This window comes from Bison bison, unplaced genomic scaffold (assembly GCF_000754665.1).
Source record: "Bison bison bison isolate TAMUID 2011002044 unplaced genomic scaffold, Bison_UMD1.0 scf7180017864264, whole genome shotgun sequence".
In the NCBI taxonomy this organism is placed as follows: domain Eukaryota; kingdom Metazoa; phylum Chordata; class Mammalia; order Artiodactyla; family Bovidae; genus Bison; species Bison bison.
This window is the reverse complement of record NW_011494836.1, coordinates 869,760-885,218: the sequence shown is the minus strand read 5'-3', so window position 1 is coordinate 885,218 and position 15,459 is coordinate 869,760. Positions and strand designations below refer to the sequence as shown.

At 38.7% G+C, this 15,459-nt stretch overlaps 1 protein-coding gene across 1 annotated transcript in view; it reads left to right on the top strand.

Annotated features, from left to right (window-relative positions):
- EPB41L4A (erythrocyte membrane protein band 4.1 like 4A) overlaps positions 1-15,459 on the top strand; it is a 297,132-nt gene that overhangs the window by 171,521 nt on the left and 110,152 nt on the right. Inside the window, 5 exon segments of the mRNA XM_010848354.1 lie at positions 7,013-7,110; positions 8,290-8,410; positions 10,871-10,958; positions 13,480-13,568; positions 14,181-14,244. Coding sequence (XP_010846656.1) covers positions 7,013-7,110; positions 8,290-8,410; positions 10,871-10,958; positions 13,480-13,568; positions 14,181-14,244 — 460 coding nt within the window.

Sequence of the window (15,459 nt, the reverse complement as noted above, 5' to 3'; positions counted from 1 at the left end):
CCTGAAGATAGATCTTCCAGGTTAAGTCAATCCATTAATCAGAGCATCCTACTACTATCCTCTAGCCTGCATTTCTTGAATTTGCACATCAAGACAGAATTCCCTCACTGAGTCACCCTCCGTTGAATAATATGTGGGGCATTGTTGTCCAGTGCACTGAGGACCCATGAAATTTAGTAGTGACCGAGAGAGCTGTGGTTTCAGTCCTCTGGAGAGAAAAGACAGAGAATGAGTGAGTGAAGGAGTCTGCCTGTTGCTTTGCTGACAAACCTTGTGGCTTCCCCCTGTGGCTCAGTGGTAAAGAATCCACCTTCAATGCAGGAGACTCAGGAGATGTGGGTTCGATCCCTGGTTGGGGAAGATCCCCTGGAGAAGGAAATCTCAACCCACTCTGGTATTCTTAACTGGAAAATCCCATTGACAGACTAGCCTGGTGGGTTACAGTCCATAGGGTCACAAAGACACGACTGAGACACTGATCTTGTTGCCATTGAAATTTTAACTCTTCCTAAAAAAGAGAATCATGTTAGTTCCAAATAACTTGTTCATGATGAATAGCTTCCAAAAATAAGCGTTTGTTTTTTAATATTTTATTGTACTTTGTTAGAGATTGACATTAAGCTTGTCAGTTTATTATTATTATTATATCTGGTAATCCATATTCTTCTCTTTGTGAAGGCTAGTGTGTTTTAGCTTCTTTATGGGTTGACTGACCTTCAGTTAAACATTCACTTCCGGGGTCCCTGTCTCCTTCTAAGTGAAGATAATGATCCTCAACACATTAGATTTGAGGCATGGATCACATTCCAGTATGGATGCAGAAGAAATTTGTGACCTTTAAAAGACTATCCAAATATAAGATGATATTACAACTCTTTGCTCTTGTATTTTTATCATCAGTTGTAAGCTGCAGAAATGTTATTCCCAGTCTTTGCCATATTCCCTTGATAGTCAGTGGGTGAGTCTCCTGTTTTTCTTTTTCTTAAGCCATGCATGCTGTTTCCCCCTCCCCCTCATGTTTACTATTATGTTGTTATTTAAACATTCCCCTCTGTCCAGCACAGTGTTTTATCCCAATGATTAGGCTTCTCTGTTGGATTCAGAGAACACTCCTCCTGTGTAGGCAGGCAACCTCTTCTCTCAGGTTTCCTGGTGTCACATTCAGCTGGCACCAGAAATCAAGCTTCTACTTGTCCCCACGTCTTTCAGTTTACTCATCAGGGTCTTAAGTCATGGGAAGGTATGCTTCAAGCTGCATTGGTATTCTTCAAGCATTTTTGGTTGTCTTTGGCCTCAGAACCTCCTGTTTGGGCTCCTGAAAGAACGGTTTCTCTCTGCCTCTTCTTTAAGCAAGTCTCCTTTGCCTGTTCTTCTCATCCCTGACACTTGCTGAATCATCGATGGTCCTTAGCAGCTTGTACGTCCGGGGTGTCAAGTCAGCTCTTTTCTATGAACATCACATAAACAGAAAACTGTGATGCCACTATTTCAAGTCCTCCTCTTGTGTTGTACTGGTTGTACTTTTGTGATGAGGGAGGTTGGGGTGAAAGATGGAGGACCCCCCACTCCTGGGGCTCTTAATCTCACTGGGGTGACAGTGCATATACACTAGTGAAGTGAAGTCGCTCATTCGGGTCCGACTCTCTGCAGCCCCATGGACTGCAGCCTGCCAGTCTCCTCAGTCCATGGAATTTTCCAGGCAAGAGTACTGGAGTGTGTTGCCATTTCCTTCTCCATATACACTAGTACAGTGATTTATATTAAAAGATAACAAGTAACTGTTTTATGCAGATATTGCTTTGTACCAGACTATGTTCTGGATCAGCATTATTTTTTTCGAGTAAGGGTATAATATAACTCGGGTCATCATATAATTTGCTGTTCAAACCCTAACACTTGGAGCATGATGAGAAAAGTTCTTAATAATGGAGAATTTATAACAGGCTTAAGCTAAAACTGTCCTAGGCAAAATGGGATTTATCTCCTTAAAACCAGAGATAAACAAGGACTCAAACATCCAATCATAGCTTTAATGGAATGATGTAGAAGGGAAGACCTATCAACTCTAAATCTGTAATTTAAATAAAGAAAGTGAAGTGAAAGAGAAAGTCGGTGTCTGACTCTTTGTGACCCCATGGACTATACATACAGTCCATGGAATTCTCCAGGCCAGAATACTGGAGTGGGTAGCCTTTTCCTTCTCCAGGGGATCTTCCCACCCCAGGGATCGAACCCAGGTCTCCTGCACTGCAGGCAGATACTTTAAATAAAATAAAATATTATATTGTACACTAAGTCTCATAAATGGACAAAATTAGTTATGTATATTAAAAATAAGCCTTGAGATAAGATAAAGTGTTTAACATGTAAAAATATGATTTTCCTGTGTCAGAGATTTCTCTTATATAAAACTAATATGATGCTTGCTATGATAGAGATTAATGAAATTATTAGTTAAAAAGAGTTTACTTGTCTTCTTTGATTTTAGTGAATTTTAAAAAAGTAAAATGGTTTAAAGATCTCCAGTATCTTTAAAAGGCAAGCTATCCAGGGAAATTTGAATAGATGTCCTTTTTTTTCCGTTTTTTTTTTCATAAATTTCTCAGAGACAACTTTGTGACCCCATGGACTGTAGCCTGCCAGGCTCCTCTGTACATGGGATTTTCCAGGCAATAGTACTGGAGTGGGTTGCCATTTCCTTCTCCAGGGGATCTTCCCAACCCAGGGATTGAACCCAGGTCTCCCTCATTGTAGACAGCCACTTTACCATCTGAGCCACCAGGGAAGTCCTTCAGAGACAACAAAGGATGCTAATTTGTCCCCATATTCATCCATCTGTCTTTCTGTTCATTCTTATATCCATCAAGTCAACAGGTATTTACTGAGTACTTGTGTGCTAAGCCTGAGATACTAGAAATATAGTCATTGGTGGAATCTGGTTTCTTCTCCTTTTTATCTGCTTGTTTTTCTGCTCTGTTTAAGCTCTTTGTTTTCTCATCTCTTTGGTTCTCTTTCCATTTCTCTCTGAAGCAAAGTCTATAGAATTAGGCCCCTCAATTTATTTGGCAAAAGATGTTTACTGTTCAATCAAGTATTGTAAAAGTCTTAGTAGAGCAAGAAAAATATGCATCTATGACCCATTTACTCAAAAAAACAAAACAAAAAAAAACCACCTCGGGAAAAGAGATTCCAAGTTAGCAATTGAGGAAGGGAGTGAAGCTAACACAAGTTTCCAGTAATCTATAGTAATCCTGGTTAAATATCTTTATATTTTTGCATTTTAGTTCTGCTAATGTTACTTTACTCTGCTTTTCTCCTCTTCAAGAGGAACCCAGATGATTATAACAAAGTGGATTTGATGCTTAAGATGAGCATTCAGGGAATGGAAAGTGTTTAAGTAGGGCTGGAAAAGTGATTGCAAGTTAGGGAGTGGGGGTAGTCATTAGTTAATGGCAAGAGATTTGGCTCAAGAAGTAAGCAAAAGTCTTACAGTCTATCTTAGGGATCTTGAACTTTATCCTGAAGGCATAGGGAAGTCTCTTAAGTTTTGTTTGTTTTGTTTTATTTGTTTTTTTTTTTTTTTGTAAATCAAGGGAGTAACATTATCCCATTTACTTCTTGTTTGTAACAGAGATAAGTATGATTAGTGACAGGGTTGTGAAAGTTTTAGAAATGTTCTGATTAGTTACCCAGACTAGGAGATGGTGAAAAGTGTACAGACCCCAGAAAACAGATTTTGTGATTGAATGTGGGTGCCATGGGTTACACATTGTTCTCGGTTTCCATTACCTGAGAACTATGGTGACGTTACTGAGCGGTGGGGAAACTGCAGGGTGTTGAGCAGATTTTCACTTAAGCCTGTGGGTACAAATTTGATCAAATCCTTTACAATTATGCAGTGGAAGTGAGAAATAGATTCAAGGGATTAGATCTGATAAACAGAGTGCCTGAAGAACTATGGACTGAGGTTCATGATATTTGTACAGGAGACAGGGATCAAGACCACCTCCAAGAAAAACAATGCAAAAAGGCAAAATGGTTGTCTCAGGAGGCCTTACAAAGAGCTGTGAAAAGAAGAGAAATTAAAGGCAAAGGAGAAAAGGAAAGATAAACCAATTTGAATGCAGAGTTTCAAAGAATAGCAAGGAGAGATAAGAAAGCCTTCCTCAGTGATCAATGCAAAGAAACAGGAAAACAATAGAATGGGAAAGACTAGACATCTCTTCAAGAAAATGAGAGATACCAAGGGAACATTTCATGCAAAGATGGGCACAATAAAGGACAGAAATGGTATGGACCTAACAGAAGCAGAAGATATTAAGAAGAGGTGGCAAGAACACAGAAGAACTATACAAAAAGGATCTTCATGAACCAGATAATCATGATGTTGTGATCACTCACCTAGAACCAGACATCCTGGAATGGGAAGTCAGGTGGGCCTTAGGAAGCATCACTACGAACAAAGCTAGTGGAGGTGATGGAATTCCAGCTGAGCTATTTGAAATTCTAAAAGATGATGCTGTGAAAGTGATGCACTCAATGTACCAGCAAATTTGGAAAACTCAGCAGTGGCCACAGGACTGGAAAAGGTCAGTTTTCATTCCAGTCCCAAAGAAAGGCAATGCCAAAGAATGCTCAAACTAGTGCACAATTGCACTCATCTCACATACTAGTAAAATAATGCTCAAAATTCTCCAAGCCAGGCTTCAACAATACATGAACCATGAACTTCAGGTATTCAAGCTGGTTTTAGAAAAGGCAGAGGAACCAGAGATTAAATTACCAATATCGCTGGATCATCGAAAAAGCAAGAGTTCCAGAAAAACATCTATTTCTGCTTTATTGACTATGCCAAAGCCTTTGACTGTGTGGAACACAACAAAATGTGGAAAATTCTCAAAGAAATGGAAATATCAGACCACCTGACTTGCCTTCTGAGAAATCTGTATGCAGGTCAGGAAGCAACAGTTTAGAACCATACATGGAATAGCAGACTGGTTCCAAATAGGGAAAGGAGTACGTCAAGGCTGTATATTGTCACCCTGCTTATTTAACTTCTATGCAGAGTACATCATGAGAAACACTGGGCTGGATGAAGCACAAGCTGGAATCAAGATTGCTGGGAGAAATATCAATAACCTCAGATATGCAGATGACACCACCCTTATGGCACAAAGTGAAGAAGCATTAAAGAGTCTCTTGATGAAAGTGAAAGAGGAGAGTGAAAAAGTTGGCTTAAAGCTCAACATTCAGAAAACGAAGATCATGGCATCTGGTCCCATCACTTCATGGCGAATAGATGGGGAAACAGTGGAAACAGTGGCACACTTTATTTTTTTGAGCTCCAGAATCACTGCAGATGGTTACTTCATCCATGAAATTAAAAGATGCTTGCTCCTTGAAAGAAAAGCTATGACCAACCTAGACAGCATATTAAAAAGCAGAGACATTACTTTGCCAACAAAGATCCGTCTAGACAAAGCTATGGTGTTTCTAGTAGTCATGTATGGATGTGAGAGTTGCACTATAAAGAAAGCTGAGCACTGAAGAATTGATGCTTTTGAACTGTGGTGTTGGAGAAGACTCTTGAGAGTCCCTTGGACTGCAAGGAGATCCAACCAGTCCATCTTAAAGGAAATCAGTCCTGAATATTCATTGGAAGGACTGATGCTGAAGCTAAAACTCCAATACTTTGGCCACCTGATGTGAAGAACTGAATCATTTGAAAAGACCCTGATGCTGGGAAAGATTGAAGGTGGGAAGAAAAGGGGATGACAGAGGATGAGATGGTTGGATGGCATCACCGACTCAATGGACATAAGTTTGAGTAATCTCTGGGAGTTCATGATGGACAGGGAGGCATGGCATGCTGCAGTCCATGGGGATGCAAAGAGTTGGACATGACTGAGCAACTGAATTGAACTTCTAGAAATTATCAGAGTAGCATTTAAAATTCTCTCACTAAAGACTTTATTGTGAGCATTTGATAAAGAAATACTTACGACAACTGACTTTTATAGTTAATTTCCTGTGCTTTCTCTTGTTCCTTTCCAATGACAGCAGGAATCACCTTGTAAATAGAGAAATCACAAAAGACAGCCTAAAGTGAGAGAGAAAGTGAGTGGTGGTGACTGAGGATGGCATTGACTGTTCATTGTATTGGTTCATAAACCTTTCACATCCGTCACCCACTGGCAGAAAGCCTGAATGGAAGGGGAAGGGGAAAACCTTAACGGTTGCATAACATCCTGATTTAGAGAGTTCTGGGTCATAATTGCTACTGGGTTCCAGTTCTAGTTCTGCTACATAACTAATTGTGAGATCTTGAACAAATTTTTTTCATCTCTTTTTGTCTGTTAACTTGTTCATCTGCAAAATGGAGGTAAAAATGGTACTAACCTCATTTTTTAAGTCTTCAGTTATTATTATATGTGGCACTGTTATTATAAAAGGTTTTCTTTCAGCAGATGGAATGAGCAAAGCCTCAGGTAATGGGCAGCGAGGACTGATGGAATTATAATGACCTTTGTGTCCTGTATCCATGATTTTAGACTCGGTAGGGAACACATAGCTTATTGAGTGTGTCCTTGTAATATTTTCATTCTAAGGAGAACATGTCATAGTGGCAGCAGCAGTGGCAGTGATGAGAACGGTAAGAATAGCTTGTGTGTAACATCCATATCCACCTGATGAGGTATGGATACTTCCTGGTCTCACTTTTACCATTGAGGAGCCTGGTTGTTACCTGAAATAGCCACTCAAGGCAAACAGCTAGTGAGTCCTGGAGCTGGGATGCAATCCATCTGGTTGACCTTGAGACCCTTCACTCCTTAGTCACTACCCTGATTGCCTCTGCAGTGTGTTTAAATAGTCCCTGTTCCCTCAATAGCCCCCTCACAAAAGAGCAAAAATCGGCTTAATTTTCATTAAAGGCGACAGGTTTGAGGGTCTGAACCTTCAGATCACAGTAGTGGAAGAGATTATTAATCTCTCTTTTCTGTTTCTCTTTTAGGTATCAGTTTTTCTTGCAGGTGAAGCAAGATGTCCTTCAGGGCCGGCTGCCCTGCCCCATTAACACTGCTGCTCAGCTGGGAGCGTATGCCATCCAGGGTGGGTTTCACTTAAGCAGACTTGCTTCAGAGGTCTTGAGAAGGATGTTTGAATTTTTCTTTTTAAGCAAGTTTATAAACTAAATGACATTTTGCTAAAAAGAAATTGAATTTAGTTAGAATTCTAGGTTTAATCAACATGCTCTCAGAAGAGGTGAAAATGAAACTGGTTACATATCCCTGATAGTAGGTCCCATGGAATTTTAGCCATAGGAGTGGCATTGATTCTTGACTCAGTGGAGAGTCTGAAAATCTGTTCTGTTCTACATTCTGCCTAAGTTGATCGATCCGTCATAGTTGCTGTGTCTCAGAGATCCCACTGATTCCAGGCGGCTGCTGTGAAGATTCCACATGGGCAGGTGCCATCACCAGTTTTATGTGTTGCCTACAGTCAACACTCATTGTCCATTAGCTCTTGGCATCAATGTGGGCACCATATTGAGGGGCAGCTCCAGGCTGCATTGTCGTTTTGGAGGCTGAATCTGAGGCTGTCTTCTATTTATAATTACTGAGCCCTTTCAAGGAATCAAGCTAGATATGGGGTGATGAGACAGTATGTTAAGGAACATACTGTGTAGTTCTTGCAGACCAGAAACAGTCTAGAAAAAATATTCCCAGAAAAATGCTGTGTAAATGAACTGGGGAACTGGGTTGGGCTTGGAAGCTGATTAATGTAGGAAGAATTTTTATAAGCATAACACAGTGAATTCTCTGGTTTCATTTTGTTCTTTGTGTAAACTGTAGTGGGGTTACGTGCAACATCGTGTTGTATTTCCATGACCATTATTTGGGGCAAATATGTTTTGAACCACATGCTTTATCTCTTGGTGTTCTTGTCAGAGAGAGGATCTGGTTGTTTTTCACCTCAGGCATTTCCATTATGTGTGCTTTAAATTCTATTTACAACATTGTACTTCATATAAACTGGTAAGAATAAGTTAAATGAAAATGATAGTTATAGTCTCACAGAAAGCAAAAATGTTATGATTTTTAGATAAGATTTTGTTTATATTCTCTATATATGCTCATCAGAGTTGTTTTAAACTAAAATTAGTCACCTTATATAAATTTATTAGTAAAGCATTTGAAGAAAATAAGCACGATAGGCATACTTTTATTCCTGTATTTTTAGGTATATTATCCTAAAATAGAAAAAAATTACATTTTGTTTCTTTTTTAGCTGAACTCGGAGATTATGATCCATATAAACATACTGCAGGCTATGTGTCAGAGTACCGATTTGTTCCTGATCAAAAGGAAGAACTTGAAGAAGCTATAGAAAGGATTCATAAAACTCTAACGTAAGAAGCACATCTTATTAACAATAATCAGCACATTTTATTAACAATAATCAGCATTAAAGCCTCAGAACTTCATTTTATAACTGGACATTTATGCTCTTTGACCAACATGTCTCTGTTTCACATACACACACCCCTCCCTTCCCTCAACTTCTGGTAACCACCATGCTAGTCTCTGTTTTTATGAGGTCTCCTTTTTTAATTCCACATACAAGTGATATATTTTACAGTATTTGTCTTCATCTGTCTTATGTCGTTTAGCATTATGCCCTCACAGTGTATTCATAGACTTGAAAATTGCTAAGAGAGTAGATTTTAAATGTTAGCACAACAAAAATGATAGCCATGCTATGATGGTAATCATTATGCAATATGTGTTTAAATATATCAAATCAATATGTTATACACCTTGAACTTACATAATGTTATATGTCAATTGTATCTCAATAAAGCTGGAAAAAAAAAGAATCCCACTTTACATTGCATCAGCGATCATCTTATGCTATTGACAGGCTTAAGAAAAGTTTCTTATTCTATGTCTTGAACATTTTTCTTTTTAAAGGTTTTTTTTTTTTTTTACTGCTTATAACACTAAAATGCTCATAGGAAACCCAGACAATTTAAAAAGGAAAAAAATAAGTGTAAAAGAGTAAATCCTAATACTTAAAGTCAGTGTATTTTTAGTCAGTGGCCTTTCAGATCCCTCTCTATGCATAATTTCCCACAGAGAAAATTTATTTTGTATGAAAATATATTTTATTTAGATTTATGTATGTATGAAATGAAATATATAAATGTATTTATGTATGTATGAAATACATAAATGAAATCATTCTGTTCATACTATATTTTACAATTTTATATTTTTTTCAGTCACCAGTACCTCGTGAAATTAATTTTTTTAAACTATGAACACATTTTATAGTCACAAAAGCCTTAATGTATTCTGGATTTGCTCTGTCTTAAGTATGCAAATTCTTCACAGTTACAAGCAAACCCTTATTCAGTCTTTAGCAATGAATCTGGAGATCATGACACCAGTGTGGCTTTTCAAAGGGTATTATATTAACACCACATGCACTTCTGAGAAATACACACACTCCATGAGTAGGATTTTCAATTAATGACCTGCAGCATTGAAGTTATAATTTAATTTTAGTTATTTTGTTAAATTTCCTATACTGATTAACTTTGCCTTTATTGCCTCTCATGTAACTTTCCCTCTTGAATTTGCTTGGTTTCAGATCTACCATACTTAAGAGACGAAAATGTAGAATTAATCTGGTCAACAACAAAATGTTTGCCTAAAGGATTTGTTTCAATGAGTAGCAGCAGAAATTGCAATCAGAGAAACCAGGCTCTCTACCTTGTATTCTAGCCTTTTTCTAGAGTCCTGCATTATAAGGTTTCACTGAAATGAGTGCTGAAAGAATGCCTGTTGCAAAATTATGAAGGCCAGTGTATTTGGCACATTCGGAGAATACTAATTGTGCTAGGAGTTCTCAAGTATAATTATGTTTTGAAATTATCGAGGAGCTTTGGCAAAGCACCTTGTCTGTTTTATGTGATGGCATTGACAGCATGGTGGTTACTTTTGAGAGGCTAAAGCTCAATCAGTATTTGGTAGCTTTTTTGTGTCTAATTTGTGATAAACATTCTTCATAGATTTCAAAAGTATTGCATAGCTGGGTTTTCCAGAGTACCGTGGCTGAAACATGGGATTGCCTTGAAGTAGTATTTTTTAATATTTAAAAACTCCTTTTGTTAACCATTAAAAATCTCTTTCTCACTCTCTCTCTCTCTCTCTCACACACACACACACACACACACAGAGTTCCACTTATCTGTGGAGATTCTTGGCAGATGCTTATCCTCATTAGGAAGGAATGCTGTTTTCTGTATATTATCACCAATGAAGAGTTAGGGAAGACTTTAAGAAAAGTGACAAGCATTTTGTATTAAGAAAATGACAGATATTTTTGCAGTTTCTGAAGAACTGCACATGTGCTCAGGAAATGCTGTTGAGCAGGGTTGGTTGTTGAGGAGCCCACTCTAATTCTTCCCACCACTGCTCTCCTCCGTTTACTTCCCGATGGAGAGCTGCTGGAGCATAGAGACATTTTACTCTTTGCAAAGGGGTGTGCTTTTTCATGTGAGTGCTTATATGCTCAATAATCTCTTTGGGGTTTCTGAAACTGAGACTTTTTAATATGTGTGGAGCTATTGTAATTGGCTATAATGAGCAAAACTAGATTTGGTAATACTTACAAGTATCACCTCAGAATATAAAATTTTGTCACCAGGAAGGCAGGAGGTTTCTTGAAATATGAAGGCTTAAGTTTGCATTAGCACAAAGGATTATTTATTTTTCCAGTGAATATAGTGAAAATGGTTTATATTCCCTGTGAGCGCAGTAGCTGTAAGTAAAGTAAGGCTGTTCTGTTTTTATGCTGAGTGCAGGGGTCAGGCTCCTTCTGAAGCAGAGCTGAATTACTTGAGGACTGCCAAATCCCTGGAGATGTATGGTGTTGACCTCCATCCTGTCTATGTGAGTAACATTTAATTAACACAGAATATTTTAAGCTGATGACATTTTCTTAAAAAGTCACTGAAACTCCCAAAGGAAAGCAGCAATCCTGTTGTTTAGTGAGCAGATGATACTTTTTTCATCTGTGTTTTTGAACATAAAGAATCTTTTGCGTTGTTTAAATCCTAATGAGTTTTGCATAAAAGTCTGTGATTGTATTTCCATGTGTAGAAAACAATTAACTGGCTTGAAAACACAATCTGGATAATAATTCCAGAGGGGTTAGCTAAACATCAAAACGGTTTTAAATTAGTCTATAATTGATTATATTAGACAGAAAACAGGAGGATTTTCCAAAAATAGAGTGTATGGCTGAAAAGCATTCATAAAATCACCTGCATGGCAAGGTAGACTTTAGGCAACAGTACATGTATAACTATTGGTGGTTCTATGTTGGATGTTCAGGTGTTATCAGTATTAGGGTTACTGCCTACTGTAGTTATTGCCATTGTATAAATAGGAACATTTTTGCAGATTTTCTTCAGTGGCTGATGAAAGCTTTCTGAGTAGGATCAGTGGACACTTACACTGAATCTGCACTGAGTTTTCTGGACCAGGTCTTCAACTTTGAGACACTTTTCTCAGGTTACCAATTGGTTCTTCTATGCCCATGAGACTGGAATGTCATTGTCTTTGGTTTTGTGAGTTTAGTTAGCAATAAACAAATTTGATTATTTGAGAAAGTGAATCAGATGTTTTATTTACATGAAATGAATTGCTAAAGGGTGTATGTAGATTGAATGCTTGTCAATTGAATTATGGACTCAGAACTCAGTTTTTAAGAAATCCTGATAATACTTACTATAATACAGGCACTAATTGATGTATTCATTTTGTAATATGTCTTTTGCTCATAAGAGTCTCAGAGTTTCCCAAAACAAATCATCTCATTTTATTTGTAAAAAACTAGAAGCATCCCTGTGTATACTGTTAATATGGCATGAAAGTTACATATTTGGTAGAAGTAGTTGTTCCCTGATAAATTATAATCTAATCTCATTAAACCATTAAATGCTCCATCCTACTGTCCTTTAAAACTTCTTCTAAAACTTTATGGAATACTTCCCTTTTTCTCTTCTTGCCACATTAATCTTGTTAGGTTTTCAGTTTTTTAAAAAGTATATTTTATAGGGAATGTATAAAGAGGGTCTTCTGTAAAATACCTCTACGTTTGTGTAATGTTTATCCTAATTCAAAAAACGCGTTTGTTTGTGAGAGGTGGAAATTTATGGCAAATTAATCAGATTCATTAGTATCTTCCATACATTGCTTTAAAATTGAATTTTTAGAACTAAAAATAGGCTACAGCTGATTTTCTTTGAAAATATATTTATCTTATGTTCCTTGGGAATTTGGCTTTGCAGGCTGTTATTTGACCTTAGAATAGAAAAAAAAAAAAAAAATACAAACTCAATTCCCTGTTTGGTATGCACTCTGTGACATTTTCAATTCAGAATCCCATTTTCTTAATTAGGATTTGTTATTGCCCAGAAATGAAAGGTTTCAAGTCTTTACCAGAAGAGATCGTATTTTAAAATTTTTGAGCAGTCTTAAGTCACAAATGAAAATAGAAAGGCGTATGCTGGAGACCTCAGAAAACCATGCAGGTGGCTGACTGAGGTTTCTAGGGAGGACGGTGGTGAACCAGGCCTCATGATCGTCCAGATCGGAGAGTAAGATCAAGATAAGTGATCTTGAAAAGGGCCCTTTAGGGCAGCCAGTGGTTATCAGTTCTTGGCTGCTCAGGAGAATCACCTAGAACATTTATGTGTTTTTGTTACCTGGATTCCATCATTGCTGCTGCTAAGTCACTTCAGTCGTGTCCGACTCTGTGCGACCCCATAGACGGCAGCCCACCAGGCTCCCCCGTCCCTGGGATCCTCCAGGCAAGAACACTGGAGTGGGTTGCCATTTCCTTCTCCAATGCATGAAAGGGAAAAGTGGAAGTGAAGTCACTCAGTCATGTCCAACTCTTTGTGACCCCATGGACTGCAGCCCACCAGGCTCCTCTGTCCTTGGGATTTTCCAGGCAAGAGTACTGGAGTGGGTGGCCATTGCCTTCTCCAGGATTCCATCATTATAGATTCCCATTTAACCTGTTTTGATGGTACCCAGGCAAGGGCATTTTAAGGTCCATGGGGGATTCCAGTTAATATGCAGCTAGGGTTGAACACCACTATAGAAGCAACATGGAGTGCATCAGTCAGTGGCCTGATTGGTGGGTGGTCCAGGTGGTCCAGGTTCTTTTAATGAACTGAGGTGACCAGTTAGAATACACAAGAACACTTTTCTTAAAAACTTCAGGAAAAATGAGCAGCAAGTTAGCTACCATGATAGCTTAACTAGCTTTCTAAGCTGATGTCTTTGAAAAACCAGATCCAGTATTTATGCAACAGATAATGTGCATATGGCTAATTATAGTTTGACAGAGACTTTTTACATGAATAAATTTATGGTTACAAGCATATGTTTGTTTTTGCAGGGAGAAAACAAATCTGAGTATTTTTTAGGATTAACTCCGGTTGGTGTAGTTGTCTATAAGAATAAAAAACAAGTGGGAAAGTATTTCTGGTAAGTTTAACTTGAGGGCAGAATTGGTATTAAAGTTGTGCACTATATGTATTGGGCTTATGGAACTAGAATGTCACTGAAAGTGTTGGGGAAAAGCAAACAGACATTTCCAGTGGTTGATAATAAATGAGTGAAATTGGGTGTAAGTTCTCTTCTAGTTCCTCTCGGTGTGTATGTTCTCTGTAAATTTGAGGTATTTTTATTCTAGACTCTCTTGTCCATGGAGGCTGTTTATAATAGGATTTCCTATCCATTCCAGTGTGTGTGGTGAACTGTGGGCCCAGGACTGCTCTGAGTTCTGACCCTAAATGAGGCAGGATCTGAGAGAGATTGGGGAGCCCACAGCACTACACTGTTTCTGGAAAGGCTGTACTGCCAGGGCCTGGGGATGCCAAGCTCACCTGCATTCACTGGAGAAGCCCAGGAGAATGAGAAGGAAGTGTGTTTAGGAAGGTGTCCAGAGCAAAGGATATACAGGGAACTCTCTACAGTTACAGTAGCAACCTATGAAGGGGCCAGTAGGAGCAACCTTTTTTTCTACCGGATACTTCTCTGAATTTCTGATTAATTCTTAAAAGCACCTGTAGCACTACCATCTGCTTTGTTTTTCAGGCCTCGGATTACAAAGGTTCACTTCAAGGAGACCCAGTTTGAACTCAGAGTACTGGGAAAAGATGTAAGTTTGTGTTTAGTGCTTAGCTTCCCTGAGACGGGAAGCCTTGTCTGCTCATTGATAACTTAGAAGACCTAGTAAAGTATAACTGCCATGTTTTCTTCAGCTGCGGCCACAGGGAACCAGGTTAATTGACTCAGGTAAACAACTCCTTTTCAAGGAAGGGAAGGGGAAGTGAGTATAAATGAATGAGTTAGTAATGGAGAAATGTCACTTCAGTTTTAACAAAGGGGAAAAAATAACCTTTCTAGGGCACAGGAGCGAATAGGAGGTGATTATCATTATTAGTTCTTTAGTATTGTCTGTGAAGGTAGATCAGATCAGATCAGATCAGTCGCTCAGTCGTGTCCAACTCTTTGCGACCCCATTAATCACAGCACGCCAGGCCTCCCTGTCCATCACCACCTCCCAGAATTCACTGAGACTCATGTCCATCAAGTCAGTGATGCCATCCAGCCATCTCATCCTCTGTCATCCCTTCTCCTCTTGCCCCCATTCCCTTCCAGCATCAGAGTCTTTTCCAATGAGTCAACTCTTCGCATGACGTGGCCAAAGTACTGGAGTTTCAGCTTTAGCATCATTCCTTCCAAAGAAATCTCAGGGCTGATCTCTTTCAGAATGGACTGGTTGGATCTCCTTGCAGTCCAAGGGACTCTCAAGAGTCTTCTCCAACACCACAGTTCAAAAGCATCAATTCGTCGGTGCTCAGCTTTCTTCACAGTCCAACTCTCACATCCATACATGACCACAGGAAAAACCATAGCCTTGACTAGACGAACCTTTGTTGACAAAGTAATGTCTCTGCTTTTGAATATGCTATCTAGGTTGGTCATAACTTTCCTTCCAAATAGTAAGCGTCTTTTAATTTTATGGCTGCAGTCACCATCTGTAGTGATTTTGGAGCCCAGAAAAATAAAGTCTGACACTGTTTCCACTGTTTCCCCATTTATGTCCCATAAAGTGGTGGGACCGGATGCCATGATCTTTGTTTTCTGAATGTTGAGCTTTAAGCCAGACTTTTTCACTCTCCTCTTTCACTTTCGTCAAGAGGCTTTTCAGTTCCTCTTCACTTTGTGCCATAAGGGTGGTGTCATCTGCATATCTGAGGTTATTGATATTTCTCCCGGCAATCTTGATTCCAGCTTGTGTTTCTTCCAGTCCAGTGTTTCTCATGATGTACTCTGCATATAAGTTAAATAAACAGGGTGACAATATACA